At 43.5% G+C, this 18,196-nt stretch overlaps 1 protein-coding gene across 5 annotated transcripts in view; it reads left to right on the forward strand.

Annotated features, from left to right (window-relative positions):
• Positions 1–7,776: 7,776 nt before the first annotated feature.
• Positions 7,777–18,196, forward strand: part of ADCY1 (adenylate cyclase 1) — a 326,787-nt gene continuing 316,367 nt past the window's right edge. For all 5 annotated transcript variants that reach the window (XM_072153115.1, XM_072153117.1, XM_072153116.1 and 2 more), the window contains exon 1: positions 7,777–8,385. In XM_072153115.1, coding sequence (XP_072009216.1) covers positions 7,777–8,385 — 609 coding nt within the window. The remainder of the gene's footprint in view (positions 8,386–18,196) is intronic.

Consider the following 18,196-nt stretch of genomic DNA (forward strand, 5'->3'; position numbering starts at 1 on the left):
CAGTCCCTGGTGGCCCGAGAGTCATCAGAAGTGAAGGAAGTGTGGAGGAAAGCTGGAGCCCAGATGCCGATGGGACCTGGATACTGGGAGAGAGGGTGTGCCTGCCCAGAGCCCTGCACCTGACAGTAAGTCAAGTAGCCCACAGACACACATACATATCCAAAATGGCCATGCTAGCGCTCATAAACCACCAGTGGTTTGCCTGGGCATTACTACCCCTGTCACTAGACTAGTGAAAGCCTGTATAGTCTGTGCCCGCCACAGCCCGGGTAAGGTGGTAAAGACCACACAGAAGGTGACACCCAAGCTGCTGTATCCCTTCCAGAGGCTGCATATGGACCGAAAAGTGGTACGTAGGAGTACATGCCTGTGTGCATTGATCTCTTTCCAGGGTGGCCAGAAGCTTTTCCCATGACCAAGGCTACTGCCAGAGCCGCAGCCAAGAAGTTGGTGAGTGAGATTTTTCTGCAGGTTTGGACTTCCAGAGACCAGAATCTGGTCGCAGAACCCACTTCACTGGACAGGTAAAGACCTGAAACCTTGTCTCTCCTGGGTGTAGAACAGACCCTGCACACCCCTTGCCCTTCCCAAGTTGGTGGTGCGTTTGAGATACTTTAAACGGCACTCTTAAGTTAGAGATCCGGAAGGCCATGGAAGAAACAGGGAAACCATGGCGCGAGTGCTTTCCTGCTGCCCACCATTCAGTTAGGACCACCCCCAACAGAAAGATGGGATTGAAGTACTTTTTGGCTGTGCACCCAGACTAGGCCTCTACTTCCCACAGACCCTATAGCTGATGGCAGGAAACCAGGTGGAACATGCCACACAGTTGAGCCAGGCCTTGGAAAAGGTCAGCAAAAGTGTTTCTGATTCCTTTTTCAGATCCAGACAGAGACCTCAGGATGAATGACCTGAAGCCTGGAGACTACATGGTGGTAAAGAGACACCAGAGAGAGAGAGAGTCTGGAGCCTCGCAACGATGGTCCTTTCCAAGTCCTACTGACCAGTGCCACGTCTGTGAAGCTAGAGGGAAGTCAGCATGCTTCCACGCTTTCTATTGCAAACTTACTTATTCTTCTTGCTAGCTGGTCTCTTCTGACTGACTGTATTCTCAGGGACACCTCAACCATGACTATCACTGTAACTATAGGGTTGACCAGGATGCCCCCAAGGTAGGAGACTTTATTGGTTCAACACGACAACACGATTGGTGCAACACAACAATGACCTTCTTTAACATTGACAGCACAGGTAACCCTGTATTAGCAGTGTCTAATGTGTACAGGATTTGTGGGGATAGGAGAGTCAGGTCAGGCCTAGAGGCTGGGAAGGTGAGTGAACTGTGATGAAATTTGTGCATTCCTTCCTTGTGATCCCCAGGGATAAGTTTGAACAGACATATAAAGAAAAGGTAGAGAGTCCCAAAGGATTCTGAAGGTCCGAGAGAAGCGCATAGATAACGTTTATACAGATACAGTGGGAGCACCAAGGGGGGGTCCCAGATGAGTACAAGGCCCACAATCAGATATGGGCAGGTCTAGAGTCCATTATTCCCCAAATAGCTATGAGGAAAGATGTTGGTCGGGTTAATTGTTTTTATTGTAATCAACAGAGATTTGTGAATTATATCCGAGATGCTTCACAGAACCGCATGACTTTGGACATGACCCTTGCTGAGAAGGGAGGAGTCTGTAAGATGGTGGAAGCGGCTTGTTGCATGTACATCCCGGATGACATCGCCCCTTATGGATCCATTACCCATGCACTTGAAGAGATTGAAGGACTGTCCAGGGAACTCAAGAGAAACTCTGGGGTGGACACTTTGTCCTTCACTTTGTGGTTGGGGGATTGGAAGGGTTTCCTTTAAGTGAGGGTGATATTGGGGATTATGATTTTGCTCTAGTCACTTATTGCGTGCTGTGTTGTCCCCCTCATCAAGTCCACCATATCCCAGATGGCCGTCCAGGCGGTAAGAACCATGACAGGAGAAGTGCCCGGAGTGTAGGATGATGCTGCCTGTTGGAGAACCAGCCTGTTTATAAACCTATGAACTATGGGAACTCAGTGATGTAATTTGAGTGTGCAGGCCTGTAACCCCCGAGTGACTGGCCTCCAGGGGATCTGGTGAAGAGTTAACAAGTCCAGCAGGTAAGGGCTTAAAGACCTACCTATCTGGAGCTTTAGGAGGTCGCTCAGGATGGAGTTACAGGCCAGCAAAGCTCAAAGGGGGGAATTGTTAAGGAGATCGCACTGGTTTCGAACGCCATCTTGACTACTGTCCGCCATCTTAGATACAACAGACATGTTCGCTGACCACTGTCCAGTTAAATTCATAATTCAACCTTCAGTTTTTTTATTTTTTTTATTTAAAGTCTGCCTGTAAGGATTTCTCCTTGACACTTGTTCCTCCTTGTTTCCTAGCATTGTTTATGATTCTGGAATTCTCCTTCTCAGGAAATTAATATAAACAAAATCTGTGTACAAGGTTCCTGAGGCCTGAGCACAATTAATTGTTTTTTTTTCCAGAATGTGCTGATGACCAATAATTTTACAGTATACTATTCACGCCCCTTTGATGACTCTTCTGTCTGTGATATTATGTATTTGAGAGATTAAAACGGGAGAAGATCTTTACATACACTAAGAGATTGACGTGTCTTGGTTTTATGTTAAAGTTTTTTTGAAAGGGTTAATTAGGACTCACCTTACAAAAGTCAAGAGGGCTGTTGGGGCCCTGCATAAAAATCCCTATCACTTATATACTATGATACTATTAACCCCATCCCCTGCAACAACAGCTAAAATATTGGGTTAGTATTGTACATATTTAGAATAGACGGGTAAGCATCCATCTTGCCTGGCGAGATTTGGAAGCAAATGTGTAGCTTACTTAGATTCTCTCTTATGGCAGCTCGCTCGGTCATCCCCCGAAAGTGGCGTTCCACTACCCCTCCCTCCATTTCTGACTTGTCCCAAGAAATGTTTCAGACCTACTGTATGGAAGAAATCATGGCTGATATTAATGGCTTGTCTGAAAAGTTCTTAAAACTATGGCAGCCCTAGATAGTGTTTCAGGAATCTACGGACTTCAGGGACCTGTTGGAACAGGCTAGGGCAGTGGTGGCGAATCTATGGCACGGGTGCCAGAGGCGGCACTCGGAGCCCTTTCTGTGGGCACCCGGGCCATCACCCCAGCACATCAGACAGGACTCAAAGAATCTTCCTGCAGTTCCAAGCAACTTAAAAGATGCTCCTTTCAGTCATATTTTGATGCTTACTTCTCTACTTGGGACTGTAGGAAGAGGGAGAATGAGTAGACAGGGCCGAATTATCTTTGGACCTCCTGCTGGCCCCATGATTTTCTCAGTGTACAGAGGGAAACTGCAAAGAAGCTAAAATTATGAAAATTTTCCATCTTTCTACTGAGTCGCTGTCCTCAGGAGGCCAATATGATTGAAAGTTGTTGAACAGGGAGCAATAAGTTTCTGCTTTAATTTTTGGTTGGCACCTTGCGGTAAATAAGGGGGGTTTTGGGTTGCAGTTTGGGCACTCAGCCGCTAAAAGGTTCGCCATCACTGGGCTAGGGGGTAGATGAGCTTTCTTCTCCCTTTACCCCTCTCCCACCTTGTTTCATTGTACGTACACTCCTGGTGCTATATGTGTCTATGAATGGTAATGTAACTGATTCCCTTATTGGGACCATAGCTCTTCATCATTACTCGTCAGAGTCCTCAGCATGCTGTAACCTATGAGTTGTTATTCTTTTTGCATAGTGCAGCAAATGAGCCTAGAAATGCTTATACCGCTCCCATCCTTATATTCTCATTGTCACACTGCTTCTATTTATTAATAGATCATTTGCAAACACTTGAGTATAGCTTGGCATCGGGCAATGCCATATTCACATAGTGTAGAGCCCTTTACAGTTTATAAGGCCTATATATAATGTTTAAAGTCTTTGCTCAGATGTGCTTCTTGTTACAGAACTCACACTGAATGTCATTTTACTCCAAATAAACTTTGGATTCACGAGCTGGTCATATGTCCACATCACATGTCCGGCGCCTGCATGCGCAGGTCATGTGATCATCACTAAGTTTGGCTGTAGTAGGTTGGTTGCAGTGCATCCAGTATGGCCAGTGGTATGGCGAGATGTCATCTCACATAATGTGGCAGGTACACATCATTACTATGGTAACAGAGCAAGAAAGTCTGTTAGATCATCACTGGGAGCAGAACATAAGAGGAAAGAGGAGTTACTTAGAACTAAAGGAGCTCCACATACTTTAGAGAGGCCTTAAAATTTTGTGAATCACCAAATTCATACTGTTTCAGCTCCATTTTGTGACTAATGACATTGAGTTTTGATAAATTCATTTATTTATAGCATTATGGGTTTTTGTATCAATGTTCATATTCCCGGAATACCCCTTTAAAGCATTGTCAGTGAACGGTAAATTTGTTTTTGAAGTGAAAAATAAAATTATGCCACTTGTAATGTAATGCCTTGTCCCTGATATGACTTTTCTGTCAAGAAGAACCAGAAACAGATGTTCTCAGTTATGACTGTCACCGTGTACTGCCAAAATTTAAAGATAACACTAATAAAAACTTTACATTTCTCCAGAGTGTACAGGTAATTTAAATTTAGAACTGCCGAAACTTAAAATTTGTGCATTGAAGACAGCTCTTATGAGTTTCCCTGAATAAATAGTGACCTATTTACATTATATATTCCAAAACACTATGCAAAAACTCAAACTGAAGCATTTTTATTCTTCCAAATTTGATGTGACCTCTGGTGATACATGTACAATAGTACAAGAGCAACCATTAACTTTTGTTGATGTTATGTAGTCTTACAACAGCCTAATCTCGTTGAACCACTATTAACTTAGTTGCAAGGAAAAGTATGTACCTTAGTACTCCAGACACTTCCTAGTTTTGACCCATACCAGACCGTTTTACAGGCAGCACATAAGACTCTCAAAAATCTAAATACTGTGAAACACGTGGTGTTAAAATGCTCCCAATGCCCCTTATAAATTTAATTGAGTAGTTTAGTTTCCATAATTTGGTCACTCTTTGGGGTTTCCCCGGGTATCTCAAGGGGTCTGCCAATATAACATAGCATTTGAAAACTATTATTAGAGAAAAAAAGTTCCCTTCCAAAAACTGAAAGGCATCCCTCCTGTGTCCCACTGTTTCCCTACAGAATAGGTAACATCCAAATGTGGGGTGTTTTTACAACAATTTTTTAAGATAGGTTTTCTTCTTTGTGAATGTAAATTATGGGGCTAAATTTGATCAAACTAAATTTAACTTCCATTTGTTAAATAAGCTGTTTTTAATAGTTTGAGGGATGCCAGACAGTAGGTGTTCTCCCTAAGAAGAGATTGTCAATTAAGGCCACCTTAAAGGTGTGTGGAGACTTAAAGCCATAGATGCTCCACTAGGGAATTCTGGGAAGAATGCAAATATGTTTTCCAAGGTGTTAAATGGAAAACAATGCCTCCTTTTGCTACCTTGAAAGGCAGCCCACTTAACACCAAATATAACTTACAAGTCTAAAAACATAGTGCTGTCTGCAGTTGGGAGTCTGTTCCTTCTGGTATAGAATTACTGGTTTGGCTTAATCCCACACCATTTCGACCTGGGATTTGAACTCAGAACCAGCACAGTCCATGTGCCATAATGACACAGAGCCTCTATCCACTATTATAATAGCACTATTTTGCCCTGGTTGGGTCTCCTCACTACAGCGTAGGGAACTGATTAGGCTGTGTGAGAAGCTATTGACTAGGGTCAGACAGTAGGTGTTCTCCTTAAGGAGAGATTGCCAATTAAGGCCACCTTAAAGGCATGTGGAAACTTAAAGCCATAGATGCTCCACTAGGGCAGTGGTGGCGAACCTATGGCACAGGTGCCAGAGGTGGCACTCAGAGCCATCTCTATGGGCACCCTTGCCATCACCCCAGGGCAGTGTTCTTCAGACAGGACTTAAAGCCTCTTGCAGCCCAGGACCCTAGAAGGAAGCTACAATGATGATCCAAACTTCTTCTCCTTCTTTCTACTGTATTGGTGTCCTCAGGTGCCTATACAATTCAAACCTGTGAAAGAGCAGGGATTAATAAGTTACTGCTTAAATTGTCACATTGCGAAAAACACATGGGTTTTGGTTGTAGTTTGGGCACTCAGTCTTAAAGGTTTGCCATCACTGCACTAGGGAATTCTGGGAAGAATGCAAATATGTTTTCCAAAGTGTTAAATGGAAAACAATGCCTCCTTTTGCTACCGAGATGGGATGATTTATAGATGGTTCCTAATATATAGGCCTTTAACAGCTCATTCAGTAGTACCAGAAAAAAAATGATTCTGAAATTTTCTCAAAAATTTAACATTTTAAAAATGATTCCAATAATAAAGCAATAAGATAATAAATGTAAGTTAGTGACTAATTTGATGGTAAGATTATATTCCGCAAAGCGGCTAATTTTGAAAGTAACACGTCAGCTTTGAAAAACAGGTCAGAGGCCTATATCAAAATTGGCTCCGTCCTTAAGAAGTTAATGGTGCTTTGTACCTAAAATAACTTACCTGCCCCCTTCATTCTAGCGCAGGCAGCTCATTACAAGCTCCTGTTTGGAGACCCCAATACCGACGGAAAATAACTGACTAAATTCAGTGATTTACCATTTATTTTTGGATAAAACTCCACTATTGTGTATAGCTATTGTTGCTGTGAATTTCAAAGTGCATCTTTTGCTGGCAGACAGACCCTACATTTATATTAGTAGTTAAAATGCTCTAGTGGCCTAGTGGTGGGCACTTTGGCTGTATGACTGTTGCAAGCACCATCTTACCACACAGATCTTCTCTGTAGAGAAATATGTGAAGCAAAACTAATCAAAGCCTTTCTTGGCGGGAAAAGAAGGGGCATTGGTAATGAGTGGACATGCTGGTCCGGTCATTGAGAGTGAATTTTACTTCAAGTCTTGTCCAGCTCTTGCCAATGTTACCAAGCATCGCTTCTCAAAGCTGTTCACGCAGCAAGCTGCTGTCACAGCTCCCCCCGCCATCTATGCAGTAAGCGGGGACTGACATCTTCCTCCTCCACCGCCGCACACCGAGCACAGGGACGTGTCGGTATATCGCCGGCATAACCTGTCAGTAATGGACTTTGTGCTCCGGTACCTCCTCCCTCATTATGACGCTTAGGTAACTGCCTAATCTTAACTAATGGCAGCGCCGGCCTTTCTCCCCGCAGATCTGGAGGAGGGGGAGGAGAGGACTCAAACGTGCTCATGTTGTCAAATCTGTGTTTTGTGCTTGTCAATCTGTTGAGATTGTAGAGACGTGTCTGGCTTGTCCTGCATCCAGTGCGCAGCCGCCAGCGCCGGGTGACATGCTCCTGGATATAGGAAGGGGATTACCTCCTCAGTCTATTTACCAGCTTACTCACCTAGTATCTCCTGCCTTCCCCCCTCACAGCACATTGCCCAGTGCGGCGCACACCTCCGTGTCTCCAGGCATCTTCCCTTAAGCCAGCAGTGTGTGCCACCTCTATTGCCTGTTGATTTCCCCGCCGGTGCTGAAGGATGCTCTTTCTGCTGTAATTGCCATTTGTCGCTGTGAGTTCACGTCGGTTCACTCCATATGCAGCCACCATCACACATGCAGTGCACAGAGTGATCTACCTTCAGTCACCCTCTCATCTGGTCCCTTGGCAGCTCGGATGAGCAGGAGGAAAGGACTCGCTGTCGTCTGCTCGGCTTTATGAATGGCACTGGTATGGAGGAAATACCGTTTCAGAAAGTCAAAACCAGAAGGAAGAAGTGCCGCTGCTCCCCCGCCCCCCCTCTGGATGCCATCGCATGCGAAGACGAGTTTGACTGCAAGGAGCTCGAGTCCCTCTTCCAGAATTACAACCTGAAGCTGGAGCAGACCTCGACCTTGAAGGCTTTGGCTGTCCTCATTATCATGACGGCTACCTTGGCGCTGGTGGAGCTCATGTCTGGCCCCAGCCTCAGCATCTCTAAAGGCTCGCACCCGGTGCACTGCATCATTTTTGTTTCTCTGTTCATTGTCACCAATGTGAAGTATCTGCAGGTAACGCAGCTGCAGCAGATCGTCAAGCTTACCTTACTGTTCAGCTTCACTTTTTCCTTCCTGTGCTGCCCCTTCTCCCTGGGAGCCTATGGCTTGGAGCCCCCCACCTCGTCAGATCAAGGAATGTGGCAGCTCATGCTGGTGACGTTTGTGTCCTATGCCCTGCTGCCTGTGAGGACCCTGCTGGCTATCGTGTTCGGGTTCATGGTGTCTGTATCTCACATCATTGTCACAGCCACATCCGTCAGTGTGAAGAGGCACAAGCTCTGGAGAACGGTGAGTCCTCTCCTATTTACTCACGACAAGGAGCTTAGTTCCCGCCATAATCCTGTGAAGCACCTGCTTGACGATAGGTTTACCACCCTATAATATGTCTAAAGAGGGCGAGAAAAGCTCGCCAATAGCAGCCTCCAATGTATGTCCTTTTCTAAGGTTGAGCTCATGTATAGGGAATAGCTTTTTTTGGTTTTCCTACCACTGATACAGCTGGCAGACCAGTGCCAAGCACCTGTGTGTGGACGGAGAACCCATCACCATCTCTCTCAGTCCCGAGCAGTGCCTGCATTTCTGCCACACGGTTTATGTAAATCCCTAAACATCTTGTAGTGTGACACCACATTGCGAAGATAGTAGTCCGAAATATATATTAATTCACATGTACATGAAACCTTCTTGAGAATTGTTCCCTAGAAAATAAAAGGAACATTTTTGAACAAACAACTCAGGTTGTGGAAGTCCTGGAATAGTGACCTCTGAATCGTAAGTGTGATAGTATCAGAGATGGGTTTTTTTGGTAATATAACTTAACCTGCAGGGTACAATATTTCCCCATAATGGGATAGCAGAGGTTACATTGTGGCAAATATTTTCAGCTTTGATGTATTTTAAAGTTGTCATGGCTTCCATGATTATGCAGGGGTCGCTAATTGGCCACCTACCCATACCCATCACAGATATTGATGGCCTATCCTGACTATCAAAGTTAAAGGGGTTGGCCAGTTTCAGCAAATAAATGTTCCTGTTTGTGTAATAAAAAGTTATGCAGTTTTTAAACATACTGTGGGGGACATTTACATAAAGTGTCGGTGTCTGCATTGGCTTTGTTACCGACCTGCTCTGGGAAAGAAGATACACATTTAATATTGTGGAGCTGTGCAGAGACATTTCTGTCCCCGAGACCATTTTCTGTCCCTGGGACCAAAATCTGTCCCGAGCACCAGAAATGTGTCCAACAGTCCCTGCTAGACCAGTTTTCTTTTGGTCTACTTTCCGCCAGTTTACAGCGCCCAAAAATGGCTGTGACACATATTAATTGGGGGACATTTACTTAAAGTGTTGGTGTCTGCATTGGCTTTGTTACCGACCTGCTCTCGGTAAGAAGATACACATTTAATATTGTAGAGATGTGCAGAGACATTTCTGGCGCCGAGACCATTTTCTGTCCCTGGGACCAAAATCTGTCCCGAGCACCAGAAATGTGTCCAACAGTCCCTGCTAGACCAGTTTTCTTTTGGTCTACTTTCCGCCAGTTTACAGCGCCCAAAAATGGCTGTGACACATATTAATTGTGTCTGAGTTTCCACTCCGCCAAAGCCACGCCCCTTTTCGGAGAAGAGTCGGAGCAGACGGAAAAAGTCATTTTTTCTGTCCCCGACAGCTAATAAATAGGTAGGAGAGCAGAACATGTGGTGAAAGCGCCACAAAACTGGCGTAAACGCCATAGTAAATGTCTCCCACCTTCTCCATAAATTCATCAGTTTTCTAGATCTCTGCTTGCTATAATTATAGAGGTTGGATTTATATATAAAGCTATAGGTTGGATTTATGTTAATGCAATTAGGCAGATCTCATCTAAACATCCTTTACATTGTTTTTCAAAACACAATGCAAACGCCGCAAGTGAACGCCCCTTCATGGTTTACATCCAATGGAAATAAATACGTCTGTGGTCATGTGATGTCACATAGGTGCACGGCTCGTTATAACACACAGCTCTGATTACTCTCTGGGTGCGTTCACACATGGAGTTATCACATTCGTTTTCAAATGAATCTCAACAGCTGAGAAAGGAGACTAGCTTGATTACATTGCTGTCAACATATGAAATTACACATGTAATTACCAAATGCATGCATTTATGCAGGAGTTTTAACACTAAATTAATGCCTGTGTTAACACATGCTCTAATGTGTGTAAAACAATGTTAGCACGTGTATTAACACTTGCTTTTTGTGAACACCATTTTAATTCAGCAAAGCTCTCTGCAGCTAATGAATTGCCGCTTTAAACGCATGTGTTAAACTGTGGAGTTGTGGCATTGGAGTTTGGTTCAGGTTTCAGTGGAGTATTTGGTATAACTGCGGGTAAAAAAGTTACTTGGTAGAAAGTTACTGATTCAACTTCAAACATAAGATCTGGGGTTTATAGACCTGCATGATTAAATCTGGATATTGTGAACAGCATAGGTACTTTTTAGGTCCCCTGTATGAGGAAACTGCAAAAAAATTCAAATGTGGTGGAATTGGCAAAAAAAACAAACAGTTTATTCTGACAGTCTTTATTTTTACAGCTTTTACTTTGTGGTCTAGACAGGGGCGTTGCCAGGGTGATAAAAGATCCGGGGCACGGGCCCCAATGCATGTGTTTCGTACTTTCAGTAATACCTCCTCCTGTACGTAACCCTCACATTTGGTTGTGCCAATAACAACGTTACTGAGGGCGCGTTCACACGTTCCGCTAGCGCCGCGATCATAACGGGACGCTAGCGCACAGGGGGTGGAGTTTGGGGCGATTGCATATAAGTTTCCAGAGAAACGCATGCGATCGGGTTATCAATCGCAATCGCATGCGTTTCCCGAGAAACGCATATGCGATCGGCCCGAGCCCCGCCCACTGTGCGCTAGCGTCGCGTTGTGAACGCGCCCTCAGGGTATATACAACTACAGTAGGGTGAAAACTGGCTCAATAAATGCGTTCCAATAGGAAATCGTAATCACTGTTCCCAAATGTTGACAGGCAAAAACTTAAACTTAGGGATTTTAGAACATCGTATCAAGCAATATTTGACTTGCAGATCATGTTATGTTGTTTATGTAATCTTCTTTCTGTGTAAACGGTTCTATATAGGTAAAACCAATAGAGCCATGTTCACACGGTTCAGAGAACATAAGAACTCTGTTGTAACTGGCAAAGGAGCACCACGCTTGATAGAGCACATTCATCAGGTACACAAGGGCAATACCAGTATACTAACCTTTGCAGGCTTGGAACAGGTTCCGGCACCATTATACGGAGCCATAAAATACTAATAATAGATTATCAAAACGGAAGCCAGGGGCCCCTTTGATATGGGAGTTTTTTTTGTAAATAAAAGATAAATTAACAAGTGTCATCTCATTATACAGAGTTATGTTTATATATAATTTCTCTTCAAGAAGAAGAAAAGCGTGCCTATGTTCAAATGGCATGCTATACCAGCAGTTGCTTTTCTAGTAATTGTACCGAGATAATTCAAATTTTTTCCTTTCTGTTATGCGCCTGTCAAGTGTTTCCTCTTGTTCAAAATGATTCACAGTTCTTGTGGTTTAATCTGTAACAAGTAATTGGATAGCTGTATGTATACATGAAAGCTAATTGTTAACAGTAGTCCCTGTATTACAAAATTTAATAATTGAGACCTAGTTCTGCAGCCTTTGGAGCCCAAGTACGCCCCCTGCATGTGTCAATAGGTACTATGTTCAGTAAGCTTAGTTATGAGTTCCCTTTCAGGTCCACTTTCCGTACGCCGTTCAAACCTATGTTCTAATTAGGCCCGCCCACTGCAGTCATCAGTATAAGCGGATTGGTCCACCAACAACGTACCAGTTTTCTTTCAGGTCCGCTTTTCAGTTCTCATGATGCTTTGTGTGCTGTTAGGCCCCGCCCCCTCCTGGCGATCGCTATTATCCGAATGGCTATTAAAACGAAACTGTTTCCCTTCAGGTCTGTCATGGCATCTTGCAGTATTATGAGGCAGAGTCAAGGTATTGACCCCGCCCCTTGATTAGTTTTTAACCAATCATGCTGTCTCTAAGGTGTAGGTGCGTCTCAGCTACGCAGTAGCAAATCTTGGCTTCCTCGTTTAAAAACTAGGTGAGGACGCCAGGTTTTATAGGCAAGATGAAGCACTAGCTGCGCGAAACGACTCTTCCCTACAAATGCTCCTGTGTAACTATGTTCCTCTCCCTGTGATGCATGCTTTTTTTACGATGTAAAGAAATAAAGAAGACGATGTTTTAATACGTGGTGAGTGCCAACTCCTTCTTTTCTCTTCTCTTTGATGATGAAAAAGTACTCTGTTCTGTGTTCTACTAAAGTTTGAGCACCACCACCTACATGCATATACATGTCATACCTGTCCAATAGGAAGAATTGGCTAGAAGTGATTTGGACACTTTATATTTCCTATGAAAAGGTCTAAAAGCAGTGCCCCTTACACATCTTCTTTGATATATATACACAGATTTTCCCCTAGTCCCAGCAGTCTCATTTTATATACCAACCTCTTATGCGGCACAGTGTCCAATGCCTTTGAAAAGTCCAGATATACAACATCCACAGCGTCCCCCAGATCCAGTCTGGAACTTACTTCCTCGTAGAAATCAGATTAGTCTGACAGGACCGATCTCTCATAAACCCATGCTGATGCTGGGTTGTAAGGTTATGTACAGTGAGATACTCCAGGATGGCATCTCTAACAAACCCCTTAAATATTTTCCGCACCACAGAAGTTTCTAGGATCGCTTTTTGATCCTTTTTTGTGTATTGGTACCACATTTGCTATGCGCCAGTCCTGTGGAACATAACCAGTCCTCAGTGAATCTTCAAATATTAAAAATAACGGTCTGTCTAACACGGTACATAGTTCATGCAGTACCCGGGGGTGTATGCCATCTTGCCCCAGTGATTTATCTACCTTAGTGGTTGTGAGGCGGCGCCGTACCTGTTCCTGGGTTAAATTGTTGACATTCCAAAGAGACTTTACATCATTCCTCATTGTGTCTTCCACCTGGGGATTTTCCTGGGTAAAGACAGTCGAGAAGGCGACATTCAGTAGATTAGCCCTTACTTCATCTGCTTCCACCTTGACCCCCATTTTATTCCTAAGAGGGCCCACACTCTTCATTTTTAGTTTCTTATCATTTATATACTTTATAAAAATAATTTGGGATTAGTTTTGCTTTCCCTGGCAATATTTCTTCCAGTCTCTATTTTCTGGCCTTTATCTGCTTTTTACAGGATTTATTTTTCTCTCTATAATTCTGTAATGCCTCATAGCTACCTTAGCGTTTTAGCACCATAAACGCCTTATCTTTCTCGCTTGTTGCTTTCCTTACAAAACTAGTTAGCCACATTGGCTTTTTCTTGTTCCTCATATACTTTTCCCCATATGGTATGTGTTTATCACAGGTCTTTTTTAGAATATTTGTGAAAAAGTCCCATTTCTTTTTTCTTTTTTTTTTTTTTGGGGTGGGGGGGTTGTCTTTGAGAACATTGTCCCAGTTTATGCCTATAAGGTCCCTTAATTGTTGAAAATTTGCCCTCCTGAAGTTTAGAATGTTGCTTGCCCCTCCACTAACCATCTTAGTAAAGCGTAATACAAAATCAATGATATTATGATCACTATTACTCAGATTCCCCCCAAGCTGTCATTTTGATACCCTATCAGGTCTGTTGGTTAGGATAAGGTCCAGCAGTGCCCCCCCTATTGTTGGCTTCAGGACAAGTTGTGACAGGTAATTGTCTTTTGTTGTTGACAAAAACCTGCTACCTTTGAAGGACCTGCAGGTTTCTGCCCCCCTAGTCAATATCTGGGTAATTGAAGTTCCCAATGATAAATACTTCACCATGCTTTGAAGTTGCATCCATTTCACTTATCAGCATTTCCTCTGCTGCCTCCATTATATTTTGCTCCTTATAACAAACCCCTAGTAATATTTTATTATTCTTTTTTACCCTTCCCTTATCCACCCGTAGGGACTCCACATTTTCATTTGCGTTACTGATGTCATCTCGCAGGACAGGCTTGAGGCAATAATTCACATATAAACAAACCCCGATCATTTCTAAAAAGACTATAACCATCTATAGCAGTGATGGCAAACCTTTTAGAAGCCAAGTGCCCAAACTACAACAAAGACCCACTTATTTATCTGAAAGTGGCAACACAGAAATTTAATTTGTGATTTATACTCCCTTCTCTGTCACAGTTTTAATTGATACCAGCACCCTGAGGACACCAATAAAGCAGAAAATAGTCCCAGGTAGAGCTATCACTTTAAAATACCTCTGTCCTGGGCTGTCTGGGACTGCAGGAAGATACCTGGAGTCATCTCTGGTGATGGCCTGAGTGCCCACAGAAAGGGCTCTGAGTGCCACCTCTGGCACCAGTGCCCTAGGTTCGCCATCACTGATCTATAGTAACAGCCCAGACATAGCTACTGTCCAGCCATGTCTCGCTGATACCCACTATATTATATTTGCCCTCCAACATTAAAAGTTCCAGTTCTTAACAGTGCGTTCTAAATGTCCGCGATGCAGTGTCGCGGAGAAAGATAAAGATTACGGCGCATGCGCGAATTACAGAGCACTGCCATCAAAGTATATACTCATTCACACAGATATCAAGGCTTGTACTACATAGTTATGAAACAATAACATAGTGAACAATAAAAAGTCCTAGTGCACATTCAGGAAAATACGTAAACCCCCTCCATAGCAATTAAAAATTGCTGCGGAAACAGGTAAGTAAAGAAAAAAATAAACGGAAAGGCACAGAGTGCAAAGTGCTAGTGCATAAGCTGTAAACTACCACATTATAATGTAGTAAAAAGTGTGAAATTAAAGATAAAAATTGATACGGATTAGAATAAGCATAAACATGTTATTAGTATGGATAAAAGAGCAATAAATGGTGGATCAGGCTCTGAGGGCTGGGCTGGACCATACATTAAAAGAGCTTTGTATCAACAATACATATAACAATTATGTATAGAAAAAATAATAATAATAAATTTGAATAAGGACATATAAAGGGACTGCGTATATCTGAAACGGGGGGATAGGGACAGCAGATAGGGAAATCGGCCTCTAAATAAAGTCCATCCGAGGTATAAATAAGGCATCATATAGAAGGCGTCTCTAAATACTGGAAGGCACTGAATTAGTGTCCTAGCAGAGCATCCAAGGTCAACATCACAATGGGAATGTTTCATACGTGCAGATCATGGGAAAGTGAGGACACCACATTCTGTACAGCAAGGTAAGTGGTGTATCAGTGATACTTGAAGTAACAAATCTAGTGAAAAAAGGAAATATATTAATGACAGTGTAAATAAGCATCATGTCCAATTGGATGTGTATAAAGTGGTTAAGGCCACTGACTGATGGAAAGAGGTGAAGTGAGATGAAGAACAGTACAACGTTGTGCTCCTCCAGAAGTGAGGACCAACAAAGTCCGCAACATCTGCCAACACGTCAACTGAGTGTAAGAGGTCCAGAGAATGTAAAAAATTAAGACCAAAACGAATAAGGGACCAAGGAGTGATACCACAAACGAGAAAGTGATAAAGCAAAAACATAGTGGATGTAACAGTTTTAATCCTTATAAAAACCTGTATAGAGTAGATCCTCGTTAAGACCCATTGGGGAAAGTGCGTCAAGACGGTAGATCCATTTGGATTCAGCTTTTAGAAGTTCCTTCACATGGTTTCCTCCCCTCCGGTTCCAGCAAATTTTTTCCAAGCTGTGATTGAATCCACGATGTGCCTGTAAAAAATGGGTAGCCACAGTAGAAAGTGTCTTGCCTTTGGAAAGGTCATTCGACGCCGTTGTAATGGAAGAGAGATGTTGTATGCGTCTTCTCAATTCCTGCCCCGTTTGTCCCACATACACCATCGGGCACGAGCATTGTAGGACATAAATAACATTTTTGGTTTTACAGTTAACATAGTCACGTAGCCTGAAAGTAGACCGATTTTTAGGGTGGATAAAGGTATTTTTAGAGACCGTCATGCGGGGACAGATGGAACAGTCCCCGCAGGGGAAAGAATCCCACAATCTTAGGCCCGTACCGATAGGTATTGAAGGTCTCTGAAAGTGACTGGACGTAAGTACATCCTTCAAGTTTCGTGCTCTTCTGGATATTAGTTTAGGTTTCTTTGGGATGTGCGCATTGAGTCTACTATCACTAAGGAGAATGTCCCAGTTGTTTTGCAGGATTCGATAGATGTCCCTCCACTGGTTATTGTACGTGGTAACAAGGCATGGTTTAGAGTCCTTATCCCGTCTTATTGGTTGTAGTAATGTCTGTCTATCACTGTCCCTAGCCCTTAAGAAGGCTTTCGAGATTACCTTCTTGGGATATCCTCTTCATCTGAAGTGTTTGGTGAGGTCCTTTGCCTGTGCGTGGAAATCCGTAACGTTGCCGCAGTTACGTCTGGCTCGAAGGAATTGACCTATAGGGATGCTTTCCCTGAGATGTCTAGGGTGGAAACTGGAAAAAGAAAGCAAACTATTAGTCGCTGTAGGTTTTCTGTAAAGTGATGTCGAGAGATGGGTTCCCTCCACTTGGATTTTTAGATCCAAGAACTCCACATGAGTTTCAGAGATTGAATGAGTCAACAGTATCTTCCAGGGATTTGAGTTCAGACCTTGAATAAACTCAATGCAGACATCACGAGCCGCCTGCCAGATCAGGAGGATGCACCCGAAATCTGCTTTTAGTAGGCTCCATCGAAGATGAAGTAGTTCTGGTAAAGAACCAGGGACAGCAGATCCACAATGAAGGAGTCATGTCGGCGGTCTAGGGATCCCTCTTTCTTTAAAAAGTATTCAACTGCCTCAATACCCACCTGTTGATCGATAATGGTGTAGAGCAGTGTTAGCGAACATATGGCACGGGTGCCAGAGATGGCACTCGGAGCCCTATTTGTCGGCACCCAGGCCATCACCCACAACAAAGGTCACCATTCAGGACTCCTCCTCCTGCAGTCACAGGCAGCCCAGAACGTGCCATGTTCAGCACTGTTTTAAAGTAACTTGAAGAGTAAGGGAGGAGCAAGGAAGAGTGTGCAGAGCTGGATTATCATTGAAGCCCCTTCTCAGGGCCTGCAATTTATCCTGTTAAGGGAACCTTAGAGGGAAGCTACAATAATAATCCGAATTTCTCCATCATTCTACGGTATTGGTGTCTTCAGGACTCCAATACATTCGAATCTGTGACACAGCAGGGAGCAATAAGTTAGCTTAAAGAGAACCCGTCATGCAAAATAACCCCCCTAAACTAAATATATTTTCATAAACTGCCATTAGAGAGCATTGCCTCTATCCCTTCATTGTCCCTCTACATGCCTGTAAACCTAAGCAATGAGGTCCTAAAGCTGTATGCAAATGAACTGTGAAATGTCCAATGAAGCATTAGCATATTCAAGCTGTCCACTCTATTCATGAGTGGGAGGTACAGCCACACCCCCAGTGCTTGACTGACAGCCTGTATAATGATGTGCTTCCTGGTGCTGGTGGCCACGCCCCCTGCAGCCTGTGTGTGCATGTGTGTGTGTTTAGGAGAGATACAGCAGCTCCAGGCAGCCATGTTATAGCAGAACATGTCAGATTCATGTGTAGCTGATGTCTGTGTCTCTGTATATTAGGAGGATGCAGCATGTCAGCAGATACAGCACACACTAGCCATGCTTTACTATACATTACACACAGACATGAGCAGGGGGAGGAGAGGGGAGGGGTAACAGGAGTGACATCACTGCCTCTGACCATGTGACCAGCCTCATTTACATGATAAAAAATAGATGATTTTATAATGATTAATGTATGAAATAACTAGATAAAGGCTGGGATGGGATCCTTGTGAGCTGCTCCAACAGGAAGAGGTTACAGGACTAGTGGCAGAGACCTGATGACAGCTGTCCTTTAAATTGGCATTTGGCACTTTGTGAAAAATATGTGGCTTTCGGTTGTAGTTTGGGCACTCAGTCTCTAAAAGGTTCGCCATCACTGGTGTAGAGGAACTTGACATCTAGTGTGACCAGAA

The sequence above is a fragment of the Engystomops pustulosus genome, chromosome 5, assembly GCF_040894005.1.
Source record: "Engystomops pustulosus chromosome 5, aEngPut4.maternal, whole genome shotgun sequence".
NCBI lineage: Eukaryota > Metazoa > Chordata > Amphibia > Anura > Leptodactylidae > Engystomops > Engystomops pustulosus.